The sequence below is a fragment of the Prionailurus viverrinus genome, chromosome C1 (genome assembly GCF_022837055.1).
Source record: "Prionailurus viverrinus isolate Anna chromosome C1, UM_Priviv_1.0, whole genome shotgun sequence".
NCBI lineage: Eukaryota > Metazoa > Chordata > Mammalia > Carnivora > Felidae > Prionailurus > Prionailurus viverrinus.
The window spans coordinates 1,487,011-1,506,336 of record NC_062568.1 but is presented as its reverse complement, the minus strand read 5'-3'; the positions used below and the strand labels follow the sequence as shown (position 1 = coordinate 1,506,336).

Genomic DNA, 19,326 nt, shown 5'->3' with positions numbered 1-19,326 from the left:
GTACGCATGGGGGCCCTGTGCCGGGCTGCCGACCCTGCGCAGACCTCCCCGCCTTGTGCCGGCGCCGGCCAAAGGGAGCCCCGTCCCCAGGCCCGCGCTCGCTCCTCTGGCTCGCAGGCTTTCGTGCGTGTTGGGGGCCCGGCATGGTCCAGCGCGCCCCTGCTCCTGGCCGGCTCCTGCAGGAGACCCTTGCAGGCCCCGCCCCACCCCGCCCCTGCTTGTGCTGTGGAGGAGGCTGCAGTTGAGTTTATTTGAGGACGTTTTTGCCTGAGGGCTTCCTCGTCTGAGCGCCCACGTCTTTGCGGTTCGCAGATCGCCATGCCGCATCAGTGGCTGGAAGGGAACCTGCCCGTGAGCGCCAAGTGCACGGTGTGCGACAAGACGTGCGGCAGCGTGCTGCGCCTGCAGGACTGGCGCTGTCTCTGGTGCAAGGCCATGGTGAGTGCGTGCAGGCCCCGTGCCCGATCCCATACACGCCCGGATGGGGTCGGCAGCTCAGCCGGTCCTGGAGTGCCCACTCCCATGGTGGCAGGGACAGTCGCGGGGGATGCGGTGACCCTTGTCATGCGTGGGTTCTTGTTTCAGGTGCACACGTCATGTAAAGAGTCCTTACAGACCAAGTGTCCGCTGGGCCTGTGTAAGGTGTCGGTCATCCCGCCCACAGCGCTCAACAGCATCGATTCTGACGGTGGGTGCCTCACACTCTCCTGGCTCACCTGTTTCCTTGGCCTTCTTTCTCCATGCCCTCTCCCCTCTGCCATGCCAGCATTGGTCACACTGGTGATGTGGGGATGTGGTCAGGAACAGGTCAGGCCGGGCCGCTGTGGGGAGAAGATATGTGCAGAGGTGGTAAACGGGGTCCTGATGGCTGCGGGCCACACGCGGACGGGAGCCGGCGCACTCGTGCTGTCCCATGTGCTGGCTTATCCGGCGGCAGAAGTGGTCAGCGTGCTGTTCCGTACCTGCTCACTGTCCAGATGGGAGATGATGATGTATGCTAGCAGGTGTTGGTAGAAAGGTGGGAAGCTGGGGGAACTAGCTCCTCCAGACGGAGAGCAAGAGGGAAGGACAGTGGTGAGGTGCACGGTCATGTAAACGTAAGGTCAAACCGGATGGGACTCCCGTCCTTCTTCGTAGGGAATGGCGATGTGGAGATCTGTTTATTGCTCTCTTGCTGGTGACTGGACGTGTATGTGTAAGTCACAGGTCTCTTTGGGGTGTCTGCTGCTTTTTATATGATTGACTGTGCTCCCGGAGTCTTTGATGGCCCTCTGATTTTCTCCCCTCCCTTTCCATTCTCATGTCCAGGCTTCTGGAAGGCCACGTGCCCTCCGTCCTGCACGAGCCCGTTGTTGGTCTTTGTCAACTCCAAAAGTGGGGATAACCAGGGTGTGAAGTTCCTCAGAAGATTCAAACAGCTGCTGAACCCTGCCCAAGTGTTTGACCTCATGAACGGAGGACCACACCTTGGGTAGGAAGCTTACAAAATCGATCTCTCTTGGAGTTCAAAACAATTTTGAAGATAATGCATGCTTATGAAGAAAACATTCAAAGATACAGAAAAATTTAAACAGGAGATGAAAATAGTCTTTGTTGAACCATCCCCTCCCTAGATTCCATCAGCGGAGGCACACACGCTTAACAGCGAGTACAGCTGCGGGGCTTTCCAGCTTTCAAAAGCGTGTTTCACTTGTGCAGACGCACTTTTAAGCCGGGTTACCTACCGTTGCCTCCTGTGTACCGCCTGCTCCTTGCGTGTGTCGGCATGGACATGTTTTTATGTCACTGGTTACAGATCTGCCTCGTTCTTTTTAATGGTGCATAGTACTAAGGAGGATATTTTCTCCGGTGAGGCCACAGGGAGATCCCTTATTGTGGGAGGGCACCAGAGGTCTGTTACCTTACAGGTGCAGTGACGCATGCAGATATGTGAAGTCCAGTGTATGGGGCAAACTACTGATGCCTTTTATCTGCCAGCTGGAGGTCTGATGGGTGTTCTTCCTACTTGTGCACATTGTACAGTTTGTGGAGAACATCTGCTGCTGTAAATGGTGTCATTTGAATGAACTCTTAGCCTCTGTGCTTGGCGGCATCAGTTCAAGGTAGCGGCTCTAAGAGGCAGCCTTGCCTGGAAGGGGGATTGTCCAGGAAGTCTGTCGGGGAAAGTAGAACGCGTTCTCTGGTGTGCATTTGCCTCCGAGGCTCCTCGGAGTGTGCTACTTTGCAGCCAGATGTTGCTGGAACAGGAGCCTGGGTGCCTGGCGGAGGAGAGGAACGTGCCCACTGGCCCGTGGGGGTCTGGCATGTTGCTTTTGCCCCCTGGGAGCAAGTCTCTGTTGGGGAACAGTCACAAAGGGCAGCTTGCTAGCCTGTGCCCCAGAGGCGGTGCTCCGTAGGTTTCTGCGGATAGACCGATGGACTGCGGGGGCATGTTCACTATTGGCTTGATAAAGAGTCATAAAAAAAAAAAAAAAGAGTCATTTTGGTTAAAAAGGGGACAGGCGCAGGATCACAAGCCCTTGTATCCCAGACAGGGCCGGCTGTTACCCAGCACGGCCCCAGGGTTGTTGGGTGGGTGCTGGGGGGTGACGAGGGACACGGTGAGCCGTACGGCACAATCAGGGAACGGCCGTGTGCTCGTCTTGGCGAGCCCCCAAGCCCCCGCAGGAGTCAGCTGGAGATGAGGCGGCTTCAGAAGCCCCCGCAGAGGTGCAGCGGGGGTTGGTTTAGTAAGTTCCGGTTGCTGGGAAGCAGCCTTGACCTCCTGTTCCTCACCATGAAACTTGGAGATACGGCTTCATTTTTCTGATTTCCAACCTGGACGTATCACGTCTTTTCCAGAGAAAGAAGGCCCGAGAGAGGCCAGTGTTCCCAAGGCAACGCCCCCTGCCCATTTCGCTTGAAGGTCAGGTGCAGCCTTGTTGCTTCAGAACCTCAGCTCTGTTGTGTATACCCGTTTTGTGCAGTGTCACTCACCCCTGCTTGTTTTCTGGGGGACTTCTGGCTTGGACTCTGTGTCAGACGCAAGGCTGAGTGGGGTGGGGTCCCTGTCTTCACGGTGCACGGCACACATACAGGTAGTCAAGGTCACAAGACCGGGCAGTCTGTCCCTGGCCAGGCTGATGGGCACCTTTTTTGGGAACCCAGGAAAGAAGCATATAAATTAAACTGGAGAGTCTCAGTTTCTCTGCTGAGCTGGCATTTGAGGAGAGTTAGTGTTTTAATGGCAGAGAGGGAGGCAGGGTACCTACTAGACAGAGGGTGCTGTGTGTGTAGGGGGTGTGGACGTGGTGGGGTGGCTGGTGGAGTGGGGGCAGGTGGCACTGGCTGAGAGGTTTGAACCTTTCCTAGAAGCGAGTGGCAACTTCTAAAGCTAGACCCTGGATGAGACTTGTTTTGGGAAGGTCATGCTGGTGGCACGAATTGAAGGTGCCCGAAGGAGACATGAGGTAGGTCGGAGGCTCTTGTAGCGACTACGAGAGAGGCGCTGCACTCCGAGGGACGATGGGGTCTAGGCCTGTAACCGAGGTCGATGGTGCTGCCATTCCCCGAGGAAGGAAGCCTAGGACGAGGAGGTGCCCATGGGACACTGGCTGGTGCATTCTGGTAGACAGGTGCCGGTATCGTCCTTCAGGAAGGCCTGGAGGCCATCATTCAGGGTCATCGCTATCTGTGTGGCCCCTGAAAGCCGAAACGTGGATAAAGTCTCAGGAGGAGGGTGGGGCATCAGCAGAAGGCTGTGGGGTGTCCTGAAGGGCCATGCACGTGGGGGGGGGGGGGGGCGACCAAGATGAACACAGGAGGGAGACGGAGATGAGCTTTGCGGGGAGTGGGACGGGCCTCCTGCCCAGGACGGAGGGGCCCATACAGTCCTGCAGCCTGGGGCTCCTGAGCTATGTGAGTGAGGGGCAGTGGGCGCAGAGGTGTGGGTGGGCGGCCCTGCGGGCTGAGCCTCAGCACATGTGGGCACGGGCTCCACGAGGCTTATTCATGGCAGGGGTGCAGGTCGGCCTCGAGTGCAGGTGGGGCCTCTCGGGGCAGGACTGACTGGCCGTCATTTGTCCTTTAGAACGCACCTCATTTCTTTGACTTTCTCTTTTCTCTGCAGCTTACGCTTATTCCAGAAGTTTGACACATTCCGGATTTTGGTTTGTGGTGGGGATGGCAGCGTTGGCTGGGTGCTCTCTGAGATTGACAGCCTCAATCTTCACAAACAGGTGCGTGGACGTGGAGGGGCCCAGCCAGGGGAGAGGGATGCTGCGGTGACAGGATGCCCCATGGCCCTCGGCAGGGCACAGCCAAGGGCTCCGAGGGAAGGGCAGGTAGCTTGGTGGCCTCGCAGGGCCCAGGAGCTGTGAAGTGGGGATGGGAACTTCACAGCTAGAAGTACAGGGAACTACCAGAGAGTGTTCCTGTCCCCGGAGGTCCCAGGCAGGAGCAAGTTGGGTGGGGCTGGGGCTGCCATCCGAGGTGCCCCCGCTGGCTTTTGTTGGATGGCGATAGATCTGCTGCCTCGTGCCTCCTGCCAGGGGGGAGGGGGCGGAGGTAGACTTGGGCATCAAGTCGGGACTTAGGATTTTTGTTGTTGTTGTTGTTTTGCTATTAAATTAAAAGTAGATTTTCCTGATTGGAAAAGTGTTCATTCATTTTCCACTCTCTGCTCTGTCATCCTCAACCCACTCCCCAAAGTTAACCACTGCCACTAACGTCTTGAGAACGGTCTTTGAGACCTCCTATCGACACACATACACATATGTATGTGTGTACATAGGGTAGAAGGTGGATGCGGTTTTAATGTAAACACACTCCCATTACCCATGCTGTTCTGTTACTGTGTTTTGCCTTGTGATCCACGTCTGTAAATAGCCCAGCGACGGTTTTCCATCAGGCAGAGCCATGCGGCTGGGTTAGCTCGCCTACCCGCTCTGGCTCCTTCTCCGTGCCTTAGGCTGCTCCCCACCGGGGCCTCGCCCCTTCACGCTCCTGGTGCCACAGAAACCAGCCTTTCCCTTTCAGTGTTGTTCACCTTCTTAGTTTTGCCTAAGTAGACAAGCAAAGATATGTTTTATTTTTATTTAATACTGTTGAAGTCAACATGTGGATTTAAAAAAAACGTTTTTTTAAATGTTTATTTTTGAGAGAGAGAGAGAGCATGTGTACCTTCAAGCAGGGGAAGGGCAGAGAGAGAGGAAGACACAGAATCCCAAGCAGGCTCCAGGCTCTGAGCTGTCAGCACGGAGCCCAATGTGGGGCTCGAACCCACGAACCGTGAGATCATGAGCTGAGCTGAAGTCGGATGCTCAACCGATTGAGCCACCCAGATGCCCCCAATATACATGGATTTTTAAATGCATCACATGTTCATGTTTTTTGCCTAGTTTCTTTTTTGAAAATTTTTATTTATTTTTGAGAGAGAGAGAGGGAGGGAGGGAGAGAGAGAAAACGAGAGTAGGGAGGGGCAGAGAGAGAGGGAGACACAGAATTGGAAGCAGGCTCCAAGCTCTGAGTTATTAACACAGAGCCTGACGCAGGGCTTGAACTCACAAACCTGTGAGATCATGACCTGAGCTGAAGTTAGACACTTAACTGACTGAGCCACCCAGGTGCCCCTTTTGCCTAGTTTCCTATTGGGTATTTGTCTTTTTTAAATATTTATTTTTTAAAAAATGTTTATTTATTTTGAGAGAGAGAGAGTGTGAGCGGGGTAAGGACAGAGAGAGAGGGAGACACAGAATCTGAAGAACGCTCCAGGCTCTGAGCTGTCCACACAGAGCCTGATGCAGGGCTCAAACTCACTGAACGTTAGATCATGACCTGAGCCGAAGTCAGATGCACAATGACTGAGCCACCCAGGTGGCCCTAAAAAATTGATTTCTAAGGATTGTTATATTAGAGATATAAACTCCTTGTTGGTCATATTTTTCCTAGTTTGTCATTTGCTTTCAGCATAATTTTTTCCCAGATCTTCTACCTGACTTGAGCATATTTTTCAGAGACTTAGCTTTCTCTCCTGACTCTGGTTGAACTTTTTGTGGTCTGTATTTAGCCCTGGGCTCAGGATGATGTTGGAAAGTGGACAGTCTGAACCAGGCCTGTGCAGGTGAATTGCTCAACTCAAGCACATACTGCTCCCTAGTGGTGAAATTGGACTAATACACTTGGCCCAATTTTAAGTTTTGTGACTTCTAGGATTATTTGTCAGTTCATTATCACTAGTCAAGAGGATGGGGGGGGATGGGGGGGGGACCAGTCATTTGTTTTCATCCATTCAGAATGCTGAGTTCAGTGAGCATTCAGCTCCTTCGGCTTCTCTGTGGCACTTGGTCAGTCCCTCACTTTCCTGGCTTCCCTGAGACCCCACTCTCACCCTTCTCTTTTTCCTGGCTGCCCTCCTGCCTTCCTAGATGCCTCGTAGTGCCTCAAGCCTGGCATTTCCAGCACCGAGCCTACCACACAGCCCCACCTACCCCTCATTTCTTTCCTTGGAGTCTGAAAATCTCATCCACCAGGCACTCAGGCCGGAAATCTGACAGTTGCTCTGGGTTCTTCCCTCGCCCTCCCTCATTTCTAGTGAATCACTGGGATCATCTGCTACCCCAGAGTGTCTAGGCCACCCACTGTGTGCTGCTGGGTACACCTCAGCTGACCCTGGGCCTCTGTCTGTCTGCTCCTCCACGGGGACCTCCCCCAGGGGCAGTGCCACTCACCACCCCCCCCCCCCCCCCTCCACATTCCTTGACGCCTCCTTGGCTTGAGGATAAAGTCTAGACTTTAACATGGTTATCAGAGCCCCCTGGGTGTGGCTCCTTCTTCCTTCTCTGCTTCCCTGACTTCCTGTCTCCTGACTTGGCAGGCGGGTCACCTCTCCGCCTAGAACACCGCTGTGCCTTCACTGCACTGCCCGCTCCTTTTCTCTAAGGCTCCAGTGCCAGGTCCCCTCCTCGTGGCTTGCTGGGCTTCCTTGTTCTCACCCTCGGGCATGCGGGGCCTTCTGTCTGACTTGCTGGCCCTGGCAGGGTGGTCAGGGTGGGTGGCCACAGGCTGTGCTTCGGGAGGACCAATAGCTCTTTCACAGGCTGCGTGGTGGGGCTGGAGGTGGAGATTCTGGGCATCCAGTGTCTGGGGGGCTCCCTGAGACCAAACCGGCCCGATGAGAGTTCCAGGTGGAGGTCGGGCCTGAGCAGTACCCACCATTGCTCGGGGGAGGGTCTGGCGGAAGGCTGTAGGCAGGGCGTTGGCACATGTTCAGGTTTGGCGACCAGACTGTGGGTGCTCTGGCACCTGTTTTTGGTAGAACTTAGAAGCACTGAAGGTGTGTTTAGTGGGGTGAAAGGACACTAGTGATATTTTTGGAAGATGAACTTGGCATTAGTAAGATGTAGTGGATGGAGAGGTGGTGTTGACTCAGAGAATGATTCTCTGTGGGGTTCAGATACTCACAGGGAGGGACAGGACTGTGGCCAGAACAGTGAAAAGGGGAAGGGAGGAGATTTTGGAAATCTACGTCAGAGAGGTCCTAGAGGATTAAGTGTCAGGATGAGAAATGGGTGTGGGAGAGGGTGGGTCAGATGGTTCTGGAATCATCTCTCAGGTTAGAAGATCCCCTGTCTTGTCCAGCGGGCTCTGCCTAGAGCCTGAGCGCCATGCCACTGTAGACGAGACCTCTTGCTGGATTTAACCACCGTTGTAGGTAACCAGAGAAGGAGGGTGTTCAATGCTGTGTCTTCTCCTCTGTGTCTTGTCAGTGTCAGCTGGGAGTGCTGCCCCTCGGCACAGGGAACGACCTGGCTCGTGTGCTAGGCTGGGGCTCAGCCTGTGATGATGACACCCAGCTCCCGCAGATCTTGGAAAAGCTAGAAAGAGCCAGCACCAAGATGCTGGACCGGTGAGTGGAGGGCGTACTTGTGCTGAACAAGGCAGGCCACCTTGACCAGGTGTATGTCTTGTCTTGTCTTGTCTTTTCTTTTCTTTCATTTTTGAGAGAGGGAGAGAGTGCACGCAAAAAGAAAGGACAGAGGCGGGGGTGGGGTGGGGGGCGGACAGAGGATCCGAAGCAGGCTCTACGCTGATAGCAGCGAGCTCAGTATGGTGCTTGAACTCACGAAATATGAGGTCATGACCTGAGTGAAAGTCAGATGCTTAACCGACTGAGCCATCCAGTCGGATGCTTGAATATGGGTCCTGTGCAACTGTTTGTAGAAATTGGACCTGAATGAGGAGTGTTGAATCAGTATGTTGTACACCTGAAACTATCATAACAGTGCGTGCTAAGTATACTTCAGTAAAAGACATAAAAAAGTGAAACAAAAAAAAAAAAAAAAAAAAAAAAAGGGGGCGCCTGGGTGGCGCAGTCGGTTAAGCGTCCGACTTCAGCCAGGTCACGATCTCGCGGTCCGTGAGTTCGAGCCCCGCGTCAGGCTCTGGGCTGATGGCTCGGAGCCTGGAGCCTGTTTCCGATTCTGTGTCTCCCTCTCTCTCTGCCCCTCCCCCGTTCATGCTCTGTCTCTCTCTGTCCCCAAAATAAATAAACGTTGAAAAAAAAAAAAGAAAAAAAAAAGTGAAACAGCTCTGAGATGTAAATCCTTGCCCTGTCACAGGGAGTTGCGTGAACTTGAGCAGTTTACTCTTCTTGTCAATAAAAGAAAAATAATCCCAGCTCTTGTTGAGAGATTAGAGTTCGTTCGTTTGGTCAGTTCTAATATTTTTTTTTGTTGTTGAAAAGAGAAAAAATTGGACCTGAGTAGGAATTCTTTTTTTCTAATAGTTTTTAACTTTTCATCAGATTAAGCAGAAGGTAAAAGCCAACAGAACAGATTAGGAAGCGAGCGCTTGTGAGTGGTCCGGTCTCGAGAGGCCTTCAGGGCTTTGGAGAAGGCGGTTCTGCCCCCTTCGGACACCTGTCGGCAGAGTCGCCCTTGTCGCATGGCTGAGTGGTCCCACGTTCCCGTATTGTGTTCCCAGAAGAATCTGAAGTTCTGGGTGACTGTCCTGTGTGGGTTTAAAAATAGTTCGGCATCCTTTTTGAGCGAGCTACTTTTAGTTCTGAGTTAGCTGTGGGGAAGCCTGCTAACTACATGCCTGTGGCGAATTGGTTTCACCGAAAACACTTCGAGGTCTCAGGAAGGATCTGGTAGTTGCGATTCACAGCGTGAGTCTGAGCACACGCTCTGGCTGCCCCTGCCACGTCCTCTCTCTTTAGGGAGGTGTGTGTGCCTTCGGTGCCTGTGGAGCGCTCACACCCCGGCGAGCTGGCCGCTGGCCGAGGGGTGTTCGCACCCTGCAGAAGGGGAGCCCGTTCCTCGCAGAGGCAGATGGTCGTTTGTGGGATCCCTTTCCCCTCCTTCAGGGATGCTGCGGGGCCTTGTTCGTGATGGTTGTTGTCAGCTAAGGGAAGGGAGGCAGAGTTGAGAGGAAGGGCGAGCCGTGGGCTCGCCTGGGGGCCGGGCCACCTGCTGAGAGCCGCCTTCATGTGTGCAGGTGGAGCGTCATGGCCTACGAGACCAAGCTGCCCCGGCCGGCCTCCTCTTCCACCGGCACTGAGGACTTCAGCGAGAGCTCTGAGGTATTTGCTGTCGCGCCCTAACCCCCCCGCCCCGGCACTATCTCACCGGCCCGCTCGCCGGTTCTCGCCGCCTCCCCCACCCTTTGGTGATGAGCCGCTCCTTAAACGTCCTGCCCTAGGTCAGACCCGCAGGGGGGCAGGGGCAGCCCAGGGCTGCGCTGGACCTGAGTGAATCCTGACTGCCTCGCGGGCTTCGGGGTCGCTTGGGGGCTTCCTGGCGCTACCCCAGGGTCTGGGGGCCCTCATGACAGTCTCCTAGGACTTCCTGCTCTTGCACTGGACACTGCCTAGGCTGCGCCCCCACTGCCATTGTCCCCCGCGGGCCCCAGGCGCTCTCTCTAGTCCCACATCCTCTGTGGCCACCCTCCCTCCTGCAGCCCATGCAGTTAGGCTGTGCTCGTTCAGTGTTCAACTCCTCTCTTCATTTTGCGGATTTAACGGTCCCCTCAGGGCCTAGATTTTGCCCAGGCTGGTGCAGCGCGGCGCCCTCGGCTGTGCTCCTCCCCACTCGAAGAGCTGGCGGAGCGGAGAGAACACTCTGCCAAGATTTGTCTCCCTATCGGGAGGGTTAGGGACGTTGGGCTAGGGCCTATGAGCAGAGAACGGTTTGTAGGTTTTGAGAGAGGAAGGATGCACGTGCAAAGACCAAAATAGTTACCGTCTGGCTCGCCCCGGGCTAGGGCCTGTTTGTCGCACAGTAATCCCGCTTCAGCAGGCAGCGCTCAGTGGCGAAGGGGGTAATTTACACCGAGAGAAGGAGAGGGGCCAGGGCCAAGTTCCCAGCCAGAATGAGAAACGTGTTGTCCGCTGTGAATGGAACCTCCGTGAGTGAGGCCTTGCCTGTCCGCCTTGCTGCCGTAAGGGGCTGCGATGAAAGCCTGCAGTGACCAGCACAGGCTGGCCGTGTGGAATCAGACTAAAAGCAGCACGAGCTGTTTGCAGGCTTTTATTGGCGTGGCCTTTTTTGTTAAGATCTGTCTGTCCACAGCTTGGGCAAGCTTTTGAAATCTTTGAGCCGGCACTGGCGAATCTCAGGTTGGCGTGTGAAGTGGACCGAGGCCCCGGGCTGGCAGGGAGAGTGGGCGAGGAACTCACTGGGAGCATTCAGTCACCGCACCCCCTGTCTGGGCGTAATTGCAGGTGCAACAAATCCTCTTCTATGAAGACTCAGTGGCGGCCCACCTTTCTAAAATCCTGACCTCAGACCAGCACTCGGTGGTGATTTCCTCAGCCAAGTGAGTGCCCGGTGGCTTTGGGGGAGCCGGGGGTCCACCTCGCAGGGTGCCTGGTTCCCGGCCAGAACTTTCTCTGAAAGTGTCTTTCCATGTTTCCTCCCACAGAGTGCTCTGCGAGACGGTGAAGGACTTTGTGGCTCGGGTGGGGAAGGCCTACGAGAAGACCACAGAGAGCTCAGAGGAGTCAGAGGTCATGGCCAAGAAGGTCTGTCCCTGGGCTCCTGGGCGGGAGGGTGTAGGACAGAGAAGCACTCCGCCCCATTCCGTTTGTTTCCCGCCAGTGCTCTGTCCTGAAAGAGAAGCTGGACTCTCTCCTCAAGACCCTGGACGATGAGTCCCAGGCCTCGTCCTCCCTGCCCACCCCGCCTCCCACCATCGCAGAGGAGGTGGAAGATGGAGACGGGGCGGGCAGCGGCTGCGGCTCCACTGGGGAGCGCTCGGTGGGGTCGACGTGCCCCTCTCGGCCGCAGATATTCCGTCCACGGGAACAGCTCATGCTCAGAGCCAATAGCCTGAAGAAAGCCATCCGGCAGATCATAGAACACACAGAAAAAGGTAGTAGGTCGCTTAATGATGAAGTAACTTTCTTAGGCAAGCGCTGGCACTCTCTTTCCCCCCAAACACGGTGACAGACAACCCACTGTGTAGGACGAAACCAGGTGCCCAGGGGTCACTGGCAGTACCTTGTTATCCGAGAGCCTGCTGGGGAACATTCTCCCTCTGCACTGCACTCGCTTCTGATGGAAGGACTGGAGGGAGCAGAGAGCGTCCCCAACTGGGGAAGATGCAGACCGGTCCATGGGTGGGGGTCCGCTCCCTGGAAGGGGCCTGGCCCTGCTGTCACTGCCCCGACCCCGGGCGCAGCTTGGCAGAAACGGGCAGGCGGTGGCCCCAGCGTTTCAGAGACTTTGTGGAGGGGCGGGCCCTGTGGGAGGAGGGCGGGGGCGGGGCCGTGGCTGAGGCTGTCAGCTGAGACATGGAGAGAGAGGCTGGGAAGTGGAGGGCGGGGGTGGGAGGCCGGCGAGCCGGAGGTGGTGGGAGCAGTGGGGGAGCAGTGGGGGAGCCGTGGGAGCACCGGCACCGTGGGGGCTGATGTGTGGCGGGCGCCAGGCTGTGGTGCCGATGGTACTCGGGGCCTGGCGGCCAGGCTGCTCACTCTACGACAAGCCCGCGAGCGGTGGCGGGGGGGGGGGGGTGGGGGGGGGTGGGGGGGGGGTGGGGACCGGCTGGGTCAGATTAAAGACTTGCCGGCTGGTCACTCCTTTTCTAGACTTGGTTTCTGAGCTTTGAAGGGAACGCTGCAGGCGCACGGTGATGTGGGCGCTTCCTTGCCTCCAGCCGCACTCGGACTGTCTCCTTCTCCGTCTGTGTATGCTCACGTTACCCTCGGAGATCCCACCCCGTTCCCACTCACTCCATCTTTGTCCTCCAGTGAGAATGACGGGTTGTGACCCCGCACCGGTGTGACCCTCAGGCGGAGGCCCCCTTGTCACGTCCCCTCTGGGCACTGTGTGCCCTCACTCCACTCCCCTTCTCCACGTCTTCCAGCCCTCGGCTCTCCCCCTTCTCCCCAGCCCGTCCGCATGGATGCCCAGGTGCCTGGCACTCTTACGGGCACTCGGAGAACAGTGGGGACGGGGTGGCAGTGTCGGGCTGTGAGCCTTCCGCTGAGAGGATATGGAAGAAAGCTCACCGAGTCCAAGAGGAGCCTGTGCACAGCAGGCGCCGTGTCACTAGACGTCGTCGTCTGCGCACTCCGTGGCTGCGTGCTTAGCTGTGGGCGTTCTTTCCTTGCAGCTGTCGATGAGCAGAACGCCCAGACCCAAGAACAGGAGGGGTTCACCTTAGGTCTCTCTGAGTCGGAAGAGAGAAAAGACCCGAAGGATGACAGAGTGTGTCCCACAGAGAGCTGTGGGGTTGCCAAGACCAGGAGCCTCCGCAAAGGTACCGGCCGGTCCTGATCCCAGTGCCATCATCAATCAGCCCCTTGGGTTTGCAGTAGTGGGAAAGCCTGCCCCGGAAGTTTTAGGGTGCCTTCTCATAATTGCTTTGGCCACGGGCAGTATAAAAAGTCGCAGACACATGGCCTGTTTCCGTGCACCACCTCCCTGGCCTGGGGGAGACCCAGTCGGACCCCCGTAGGAAGGCGTGCGCTTTCCTCAGAACCTGCTTGTGTACCCCAGACCCAGCAGGGCTCAGGCCCGTGGTCCTTTCTGCGCACCGCGGCTCCCGACCTGGGGCCCAGGCGTTCCTGGCTGCAGCCTCCGAGCTCTGTGCACCTGTGCAGTTTGCTCCAGGCCAGGCTGCCAGGCATTTTGGCCGGGGCACCACCTAGCCCTTTGGGCGCTCTGCCTGGGGATGCTTCTCCCTCCTGGACCGGCCCCCAGCGCAGACTGCCGCTGTGGAGAGACACGGCCTCCCCTCTGTGTGCAGCCCCCTCCCTCATAGCCTGTACCAGCTGCTGGGAGGTGTCTTCCGGAGGGGGGGTTTGCTCTGATCTGCTCTGAGCTCCACTGGGCCCCGCCTGTGACCGGGAGCGAGCCCCTCCTGCCCATCCCAGCCTCGGCTGCACCTGTGTTCCCCCCAGAGGGCGTCCAGGCCCACTTGCCTCTCTGTCCCCCTTCCCGTTCCCCTCCTCTTTCCTCTTGCACACTCCGCAGGGGGCTGACCAGTGGCTGGCAACTGTTGTCCAGTCCCCTCAGCCCTCGGAACGGTTGTTTCTCTAATGACCATTTCCAGTACTTGAGTAATGTTGTGTTTTGGACAGTTTTATGGGTTTGGGTTCTGTTTTATAATTTTATAGTGTCCAGATCCCCATGTGAGAAGCTGATAAGCAAAGGAAGTTTGACACTGGGCAGTTCTGCCTCTCTTCCTCCCCAGTCAGGAAACCGGGATGGGCTGCCCGCACTGAACACCAAGATCCTGTTCTCGAGTGAGTGTCCCCCGTGGGTTGGCCGAGTGTGTCTGTGGGCCGTGCACGTGGGGCGATAAGCTGCCAACTAGCGAGGTCCAGGATCTGTTGCTTTGGCACTGAGTTGTGAGAATGAATGTGACCGGGTCCCTGTCCTCTAAGAGTTTATATACAGGCCTGTGGCAAACAGACAGGATTCCAAAGTTATGTCGTAGTGTGAAAAGTGCCCTTATTTAGTGTAAAGGGCAGCAAGCACCCATATTGCTGCTTGGGGCCCCAGGAAGATGTCGTTGAGAGGGTAATACCTGAGCTGGGTACTGAAGGATGAGTAGGAGTTCTCCTGAGAAAGAGGGGAGGGTAGGGTTGTGACGGGGAGCCAGTCGAGTCATCCCATCGTTTCTAGCATGATGGTGGGAGGGCACAACTGGCCACCAGGGGAGTTGGGCACAGTCCACTTTTCTGTCTTTGCCTTCATTTTTCCCAGCATTCCCGGCATAGGGTTGAGGCAGAAGGAAGGAGTAGCACCAGGGGCCGAGATTGCCAGTAAGAGCCCCTTCACCAGCTTCAGGTGACCCCCTGAGGCCTCCTGGACCTGGCAGAGCCCACGCCATCCGCTCCCGTGGTGGTTTAGCAATTTCTTGGTGAATCTCAGTTGAAGCGAAAGAAAAGTCCAGAAGTCCTTGGGCGACGAGGCTAACGAGGCATATTTGGTTAACCAGAGACATAGATGTTACTGGAAGGGGTGGATTGGCAGAAGGTTTAAAAGCAGGGTTCTGTCTCTGCCTTTAAAACTTAAAAACAGTTTTTTTAATGTTTATTTCAGAGAGAGAGAGAAAGAGCACGAGCAAGGGAGGGGCAGAGATTGAGAGAGGGAGACAGAATCTGGAGCAGGCTCCAGGGGCTCCAGGCTCTGAGCTGTCAGCACAGAGCCTGACACGGAGCTCAAGCCCATGAACTCTGCGAGGTTATGACCTGAGCTGAAGTCGAATGCTTAACCGACTGAGCCACTCAGGCACCCCTGTGACTTAAGGGTGCAGGTTCCTTGAGGGTTCTGGCCACCTGGGGTGTTCCTTGATGTTTCTGTCTCATGAATTTAGCTTCGCGCAGCTGTAGGATTGAACGCTAAGATTACTTGTACTGAGCGATCATTTTGATGCAGCTTCTTACACGTAATGAGAACCGTCTTTTTAAGCTGTTTTTTGAACTTTTAGGTGATGGTTTCTACTATCTACCGTGTTTGATTTTGCTCCATGAATATGGCTTTATGATGGTGATTTTTGACCTGAAACACTTAGATGTCAAAATTTGGATCTGTTTATACGTTATGTAGAAATATTTAGTCACGATAGTGTTTTAGAGTATGTGTCCCTTAGCCTTGAAGACATGAGCTTCTCTTAATTCATCGAATCCCAACCTGCTGTCTCTTCCTGTTCTCTCCTCTACAGACGTTCGGGCTGGGATGTCTGGTTCCTTGCCTGGAGGTTCAGTCATCAGTCGCCTGTTAATTAATGCTGATCCCTTTAACTCGGAATCAGAAAACCTGTGAGTATGGGGGTAAACCAGGCGAGCGCGATGTTAAAAGAATGTTGGAGGCCATGAGGCACCTGGGTGGTTCAGTCGGTTAAGTGTCTGACTTTGGCTCAGGTCATGATCTCATGGTTCCTTAGTTCGAGCCCTGCGTCGTGCTCTGTGCTGACAGCTCGGAGCCTGGAGCCTGCTTCAGATTCTGTGTCTTCCTCGCTCTCTGCCCCTCCTTTCCTCACCCTCTGTCTCCGTTCGTCTCTCTCTCTCTCTCTCTCAAAAATAAATAAATGTTAAAAACAGACAACAACAACAACAACAAAAAGAATATTGGAGCCCAGAAAATAGATTTGGCATTGGCCAGAGGAATTTGTATACAGATGACTAGGTTGTCCTTTTCTAGCTTTGGTTAGCTGATAAGGAAAACCTAGAAATGCCTCAGCTAAGAGTCTGGTTGGAAATGTGTGATGGGCATAGCCTGTCCCGGCTCATCCCAGCTTCCCATGAGGTCACACGTCTATGGCTCCTGAACATCTCTCCTGGTCTGAGGTTTTTGGCAGGTTCAGAAACTCCTGCTGGGAGCTGACTTGGTCCTTGTTCTCACTGTCGCTCTCCCGTACCCAGCTAGTGCTGCGTTGGCACCTTGTCCCGACATCCTTCCTTCCCCCGCTCTGCCCTATTGGTGCTGCAGTGGGCTAAATCTGGGAGATACCGTCCCAGGTTTGCCATCACAGGGAAGAAGTTTCGATGCTGCTCTGTGGGCTGGTGCTATGTCCTCTGCCCTGTTTCTCAGGTGGTGGGGACTTTGACGAGGCAGTTTAGTGGACTTCGTTCTTGTGTGTATGGAGGCCGTTATGGAGACAAACGGTATTTTGAAAATCTGGTCTTCTAGATTTCCCTTTCTGCTGGTTGATGGCAAGTTCTGGGCAGTGTGGCCGGTGGCAGTGGGTTGCATGTTCCCAGTCGCGTGTGTCTGGTATGCTGGGGGAGGGGACAGAAATGCGCAGCTTGCACGGACTCCGTGGGTTCTGAGAGCAGAGCTGGAAGTGTGCAGAGTGGCCGTTTCTGCCACCCCGATTTGCCAGGGTGGCCTCAGTGGAGTTACCTGCTGCCAGCCTCTGGCCTGCCCGGGCACCTCAGTGTCCCTGTCCCGGGCCCAGCACTGCCTCCTGCCTGCCCCACGGGGCTCTGGTCCTGACGCTCCCTGGTGCCGTTTTCCTTAGGCCAGAGCCGCAGCCTTCCGTGAGCAGCGTACACAGGGCCCCCTGAGCCAAGTATTTCGTTTGTTCCCTTCCCCTGAGACCAGAAGTCCCGCACCTGGCAGCATCGGTGTCTTTTCCTCCTCTCTGCTTCAGGAAGCGGGAGCCTAACCCGGGGAGGCCAGCTGCTCTCCTCCCTCTGCGCAGGGCGGTGTGCTGGGGCTGTAGCTTGGGGCCCCTAGACTTGTGGTCATTCTGCCTTTGCCTGTGGTGGCCCCTGGGGCCTGGCCATCCCCCACTTCCCAGGCCCCTGCGCCCGGTCTCCTCATCCCCCTTCCCCTGTCCCCATGCTGGTTCTGTGAGTTGGACCTGTCCGTTTTCCCAGGACCTGTAGATACTGGTCAGCACGTGGTCGTCTTTTCAGAAAACAGTTTCTCCCTGAGCTTTGTTCTCACTAAGCTGGTAGGCACTCGGATTAGATGTGTCCTAAAAACACGTCCATGTGGTGATGGCTTCCCAAATCAGGCTGCACATGCCTGTTAACCTGAAATTAACCTGAAATTAAGCTGAAACCTCGAGTTCTGACCCCAGACGTGTTCCCTGCAGAGCCCAGGAGTGCCAGGCATGGACTTTCCTCCTTGCTGCTTCCTCTGGGTGGAGGCTCAGGGACTCCTTCCTTCAGCCAGCCTCCTGGAAGGAAAGGAGGGCCCTGGAGCCCCAGTGTAGCCCTGGTGGCCACAGTGATTGCGGGGGAGGCCGAGAAGCTGGAATGAAATGAGTCTCGTGGGCAGCAGACTCGGGAAAGGGCGGTGCTGGCCCCGGGCCTGGGATGCGCTGCTCTGATCGGATCTCGGGAAGGAAGGCGTGTTGGGAGGCCTTGGGTTGAAGACGCCAGAGCGCGTGTGCCATAGATATGGTCAGGTTCACGCTGCTGGTGGGAGCTCGAGATGGCGCGGCTGCTCTGGGACCCGGTCTGGTAGTTCCTCACGGTACGGTTTCCACGCGGCTCAGAGCACCTGGGGGGCCACGACCGAGGAGTGAGAACATGTCCACGACAGCGTGCGTGTTGGTGCTCACGTGTCTACGGCAGAGTGCTGTTTGGCCATCAACAGGGATGAGGTCCTGAGCACGGATGCGTTCTGAAAACATTATGCTCATGGATTCCGTTTATACGAACCTGGCAGAGTAGGCACACCATGGAGACGGCAGATCTGAATTGCCAGGTCTGGTGGGGGGGTTTGGGAGCTGATGGCGAAGGGCTGTGGACTTGCTGTTGGGGTGATGAGATGCCCTAAAATGCATAGTAGTGCACAACCAAATATGTTAAGAATCACCGAGTCCTGGGGCGCCCGGGTGGCTCAGTCGGTTAATGTCCAACTTCCGCTCAGGTCATGTTCTCACGGTTTGTGGTTCGAGCCCCGCGTCGGGCTCTGTGCTGACAGCTCAGAGCCTGGAGCCTGCTTCGGATTCTGTGTCTCCCTCTCTCTCTGTTTCTCCCTCGTTCATGCTCTGTCTCACTCTCTCAAAAATAAATAAACATTAAAAAAAATTTCAACCAAATATCAGAGTCTTAAGTTTAAGTGGGCGCCTCAGGCAGTATGTGAGGTTGAGCCTCAGTAAAGCTGCTACTGAAGGAAAAGCCATGAGTTTTGCCCTCAGGGAGAAATGCTTGGAGGGGGAGGCTGTGAAGCCACCTGCGGTTCTCATGGGTCCAAAACCCCCTTTGCAGAGAGTATTACACGGAGAAGTGCGTCATGAACAATTATTTTGGCATCGGCCTGGATGCGAAGATATCCCTGGACTTCAACAACAAGCGTGACGAGCACCCAGAGAAGTGCAGGTAGGCGGTGTGGCGGGCTTGTGTGCACACTGCTCCTTCGTCCTCGCTTCCCCTTCCGGGTAGCGAGGGGACCGCTAGAGTCAGCGAGGCAGTGGGTGTCCAGAGCGCGGAGGCAGAAGGCACATGTGAAAACCAGGTGCCTCGTTGTTGGAAAGAGAGGTGCTTGCACGAGATGTGGGTGGGACCAGGCTGGGGGTCTGGGAGGCCAGCCTGGAGGGGGGTTCCAGCCCTCAGGGTTGGTGTGGTCGAGTGACTGCAGTCAGTCAGAAGGGTCTGCGTCGTAAGTCGTGGTGGTGCTGTAGAGGGACAGGTGACAAAGTGTGCTAGGAGGGTACTGTGCCAGGTACGTGAGACCCCGGCGGCGTTGGGGGCGGCCCGGCTGCCTCCCCACCACGCCCACGAGGAGAGACCCCTCTGTAGGAAGACAGCCACGTGAGAGGCCCGAGGGGTGTCCTTGGGGATGTTCCTTTTTTCCCCCTAAATGACGTCTACTCATCCCTCCCCGCCTGGGGAGGGGATGCAGAGAAATGGGCAGCTTCCTCCTGGGTTGAGGTGGAGATTCCGTCTCCCCTGGGAAAACACGAGAAGTGAAGCAGGGAGTTAGCGCCTCCCACCCCACCCTTCAGTAATCACCTGGAGGAGGAGACCGTTCGGCTTTGACATTCTAGAACTGGCAAAGGAGAAGCTGATGTGCAGTTTGGCCAGAGACAGCCGCTGATGCAGGAGTCGGGGCCCCTTGCTGGAGAGCCTACAAACTTGTTCGTCGTCCCATCTCGTCCATGTGCCCCCTGCTTCCTTGGTGCCGTTGTCATTTGGAAGGGGACGCTGGGAGAGCTGGGTGGGAGGGGCTCACACACCTAAGGAGTTGCCCTGGTGATCACCCAGGTGCTCTGTAGGTGCAGATTTCTCAGAAAACAAAATCAAGCTTAAGAATTCAAGAAACCTTTGAATGCTGGGGTTCTTGAGTGGAGGAAAGTGTCTCAGGAGCCCCCCAGGGACATCTCTGTTGTTCAGCACATGATGGCGAGCCCGACTCCTTTAAAAAGGCCCCCGTTAGT

The 19,326-nt window shown here is 55.9% G+C and overlaps 1 protein-coding gene across 10 annotated transcripts in view; it reads left to right on the top strand.

Annotated features, from left to right (window-relative positions):
• DGKD (diacylglycerol kinase delta) overlaps positions 1-19,326 on the top strand; it is a 111,624-nt gene that overhangs the window by 73,329 nt on the left and 18,969 nt on the right. For all 10 annotated transcript variants that reach the window (XM_047871420.1, XM_047871425.1, XM_047871424.1 and 7 more), the window contains 13 exons: positions 313-438; positions 586-688; positions 1,309-1,471; positions 4,109-4,217; positions 7,746-7,885; positions 9,478-9,562; positions 10,703-10,797; positions 10,903-11,002; positions 11,079-11,352; positions 12,595-12,741; positions 13,601-13,729; positions 15,154-15,250; positions 18,158-18,268. In XM_047871420.1, coding sequence (XP_047727376.1) covers positions 313-438; positions 586-688; positions 1,309-1,471; positions 4,109-4,217; positions 7,746-7,885; positions 9,478-9,562; positions 10,703-10,797; positions 10,903-11,002; positions 11,079-11,352; positions 12,595-12,741; positions 13,601-13,729; positions 15,154-15,250; positions 18,158-18,268 — 1,679 coding nt within the window. The remainder of the gene's footprint in view (positions 1-312; positions 439-585; positions 689-1,308; positions 1,472-4,108; positions 4,218-7,745; positions 7,886-9,477; positions 9,563-10,702; positions 10,798-10,902; positions 11,003-11,078; positions 11,353-12,594; positions 12,742-13,600; positions 13,730-15,153; positions 15,251-18,157; positions 18,269-19,326) is intronic.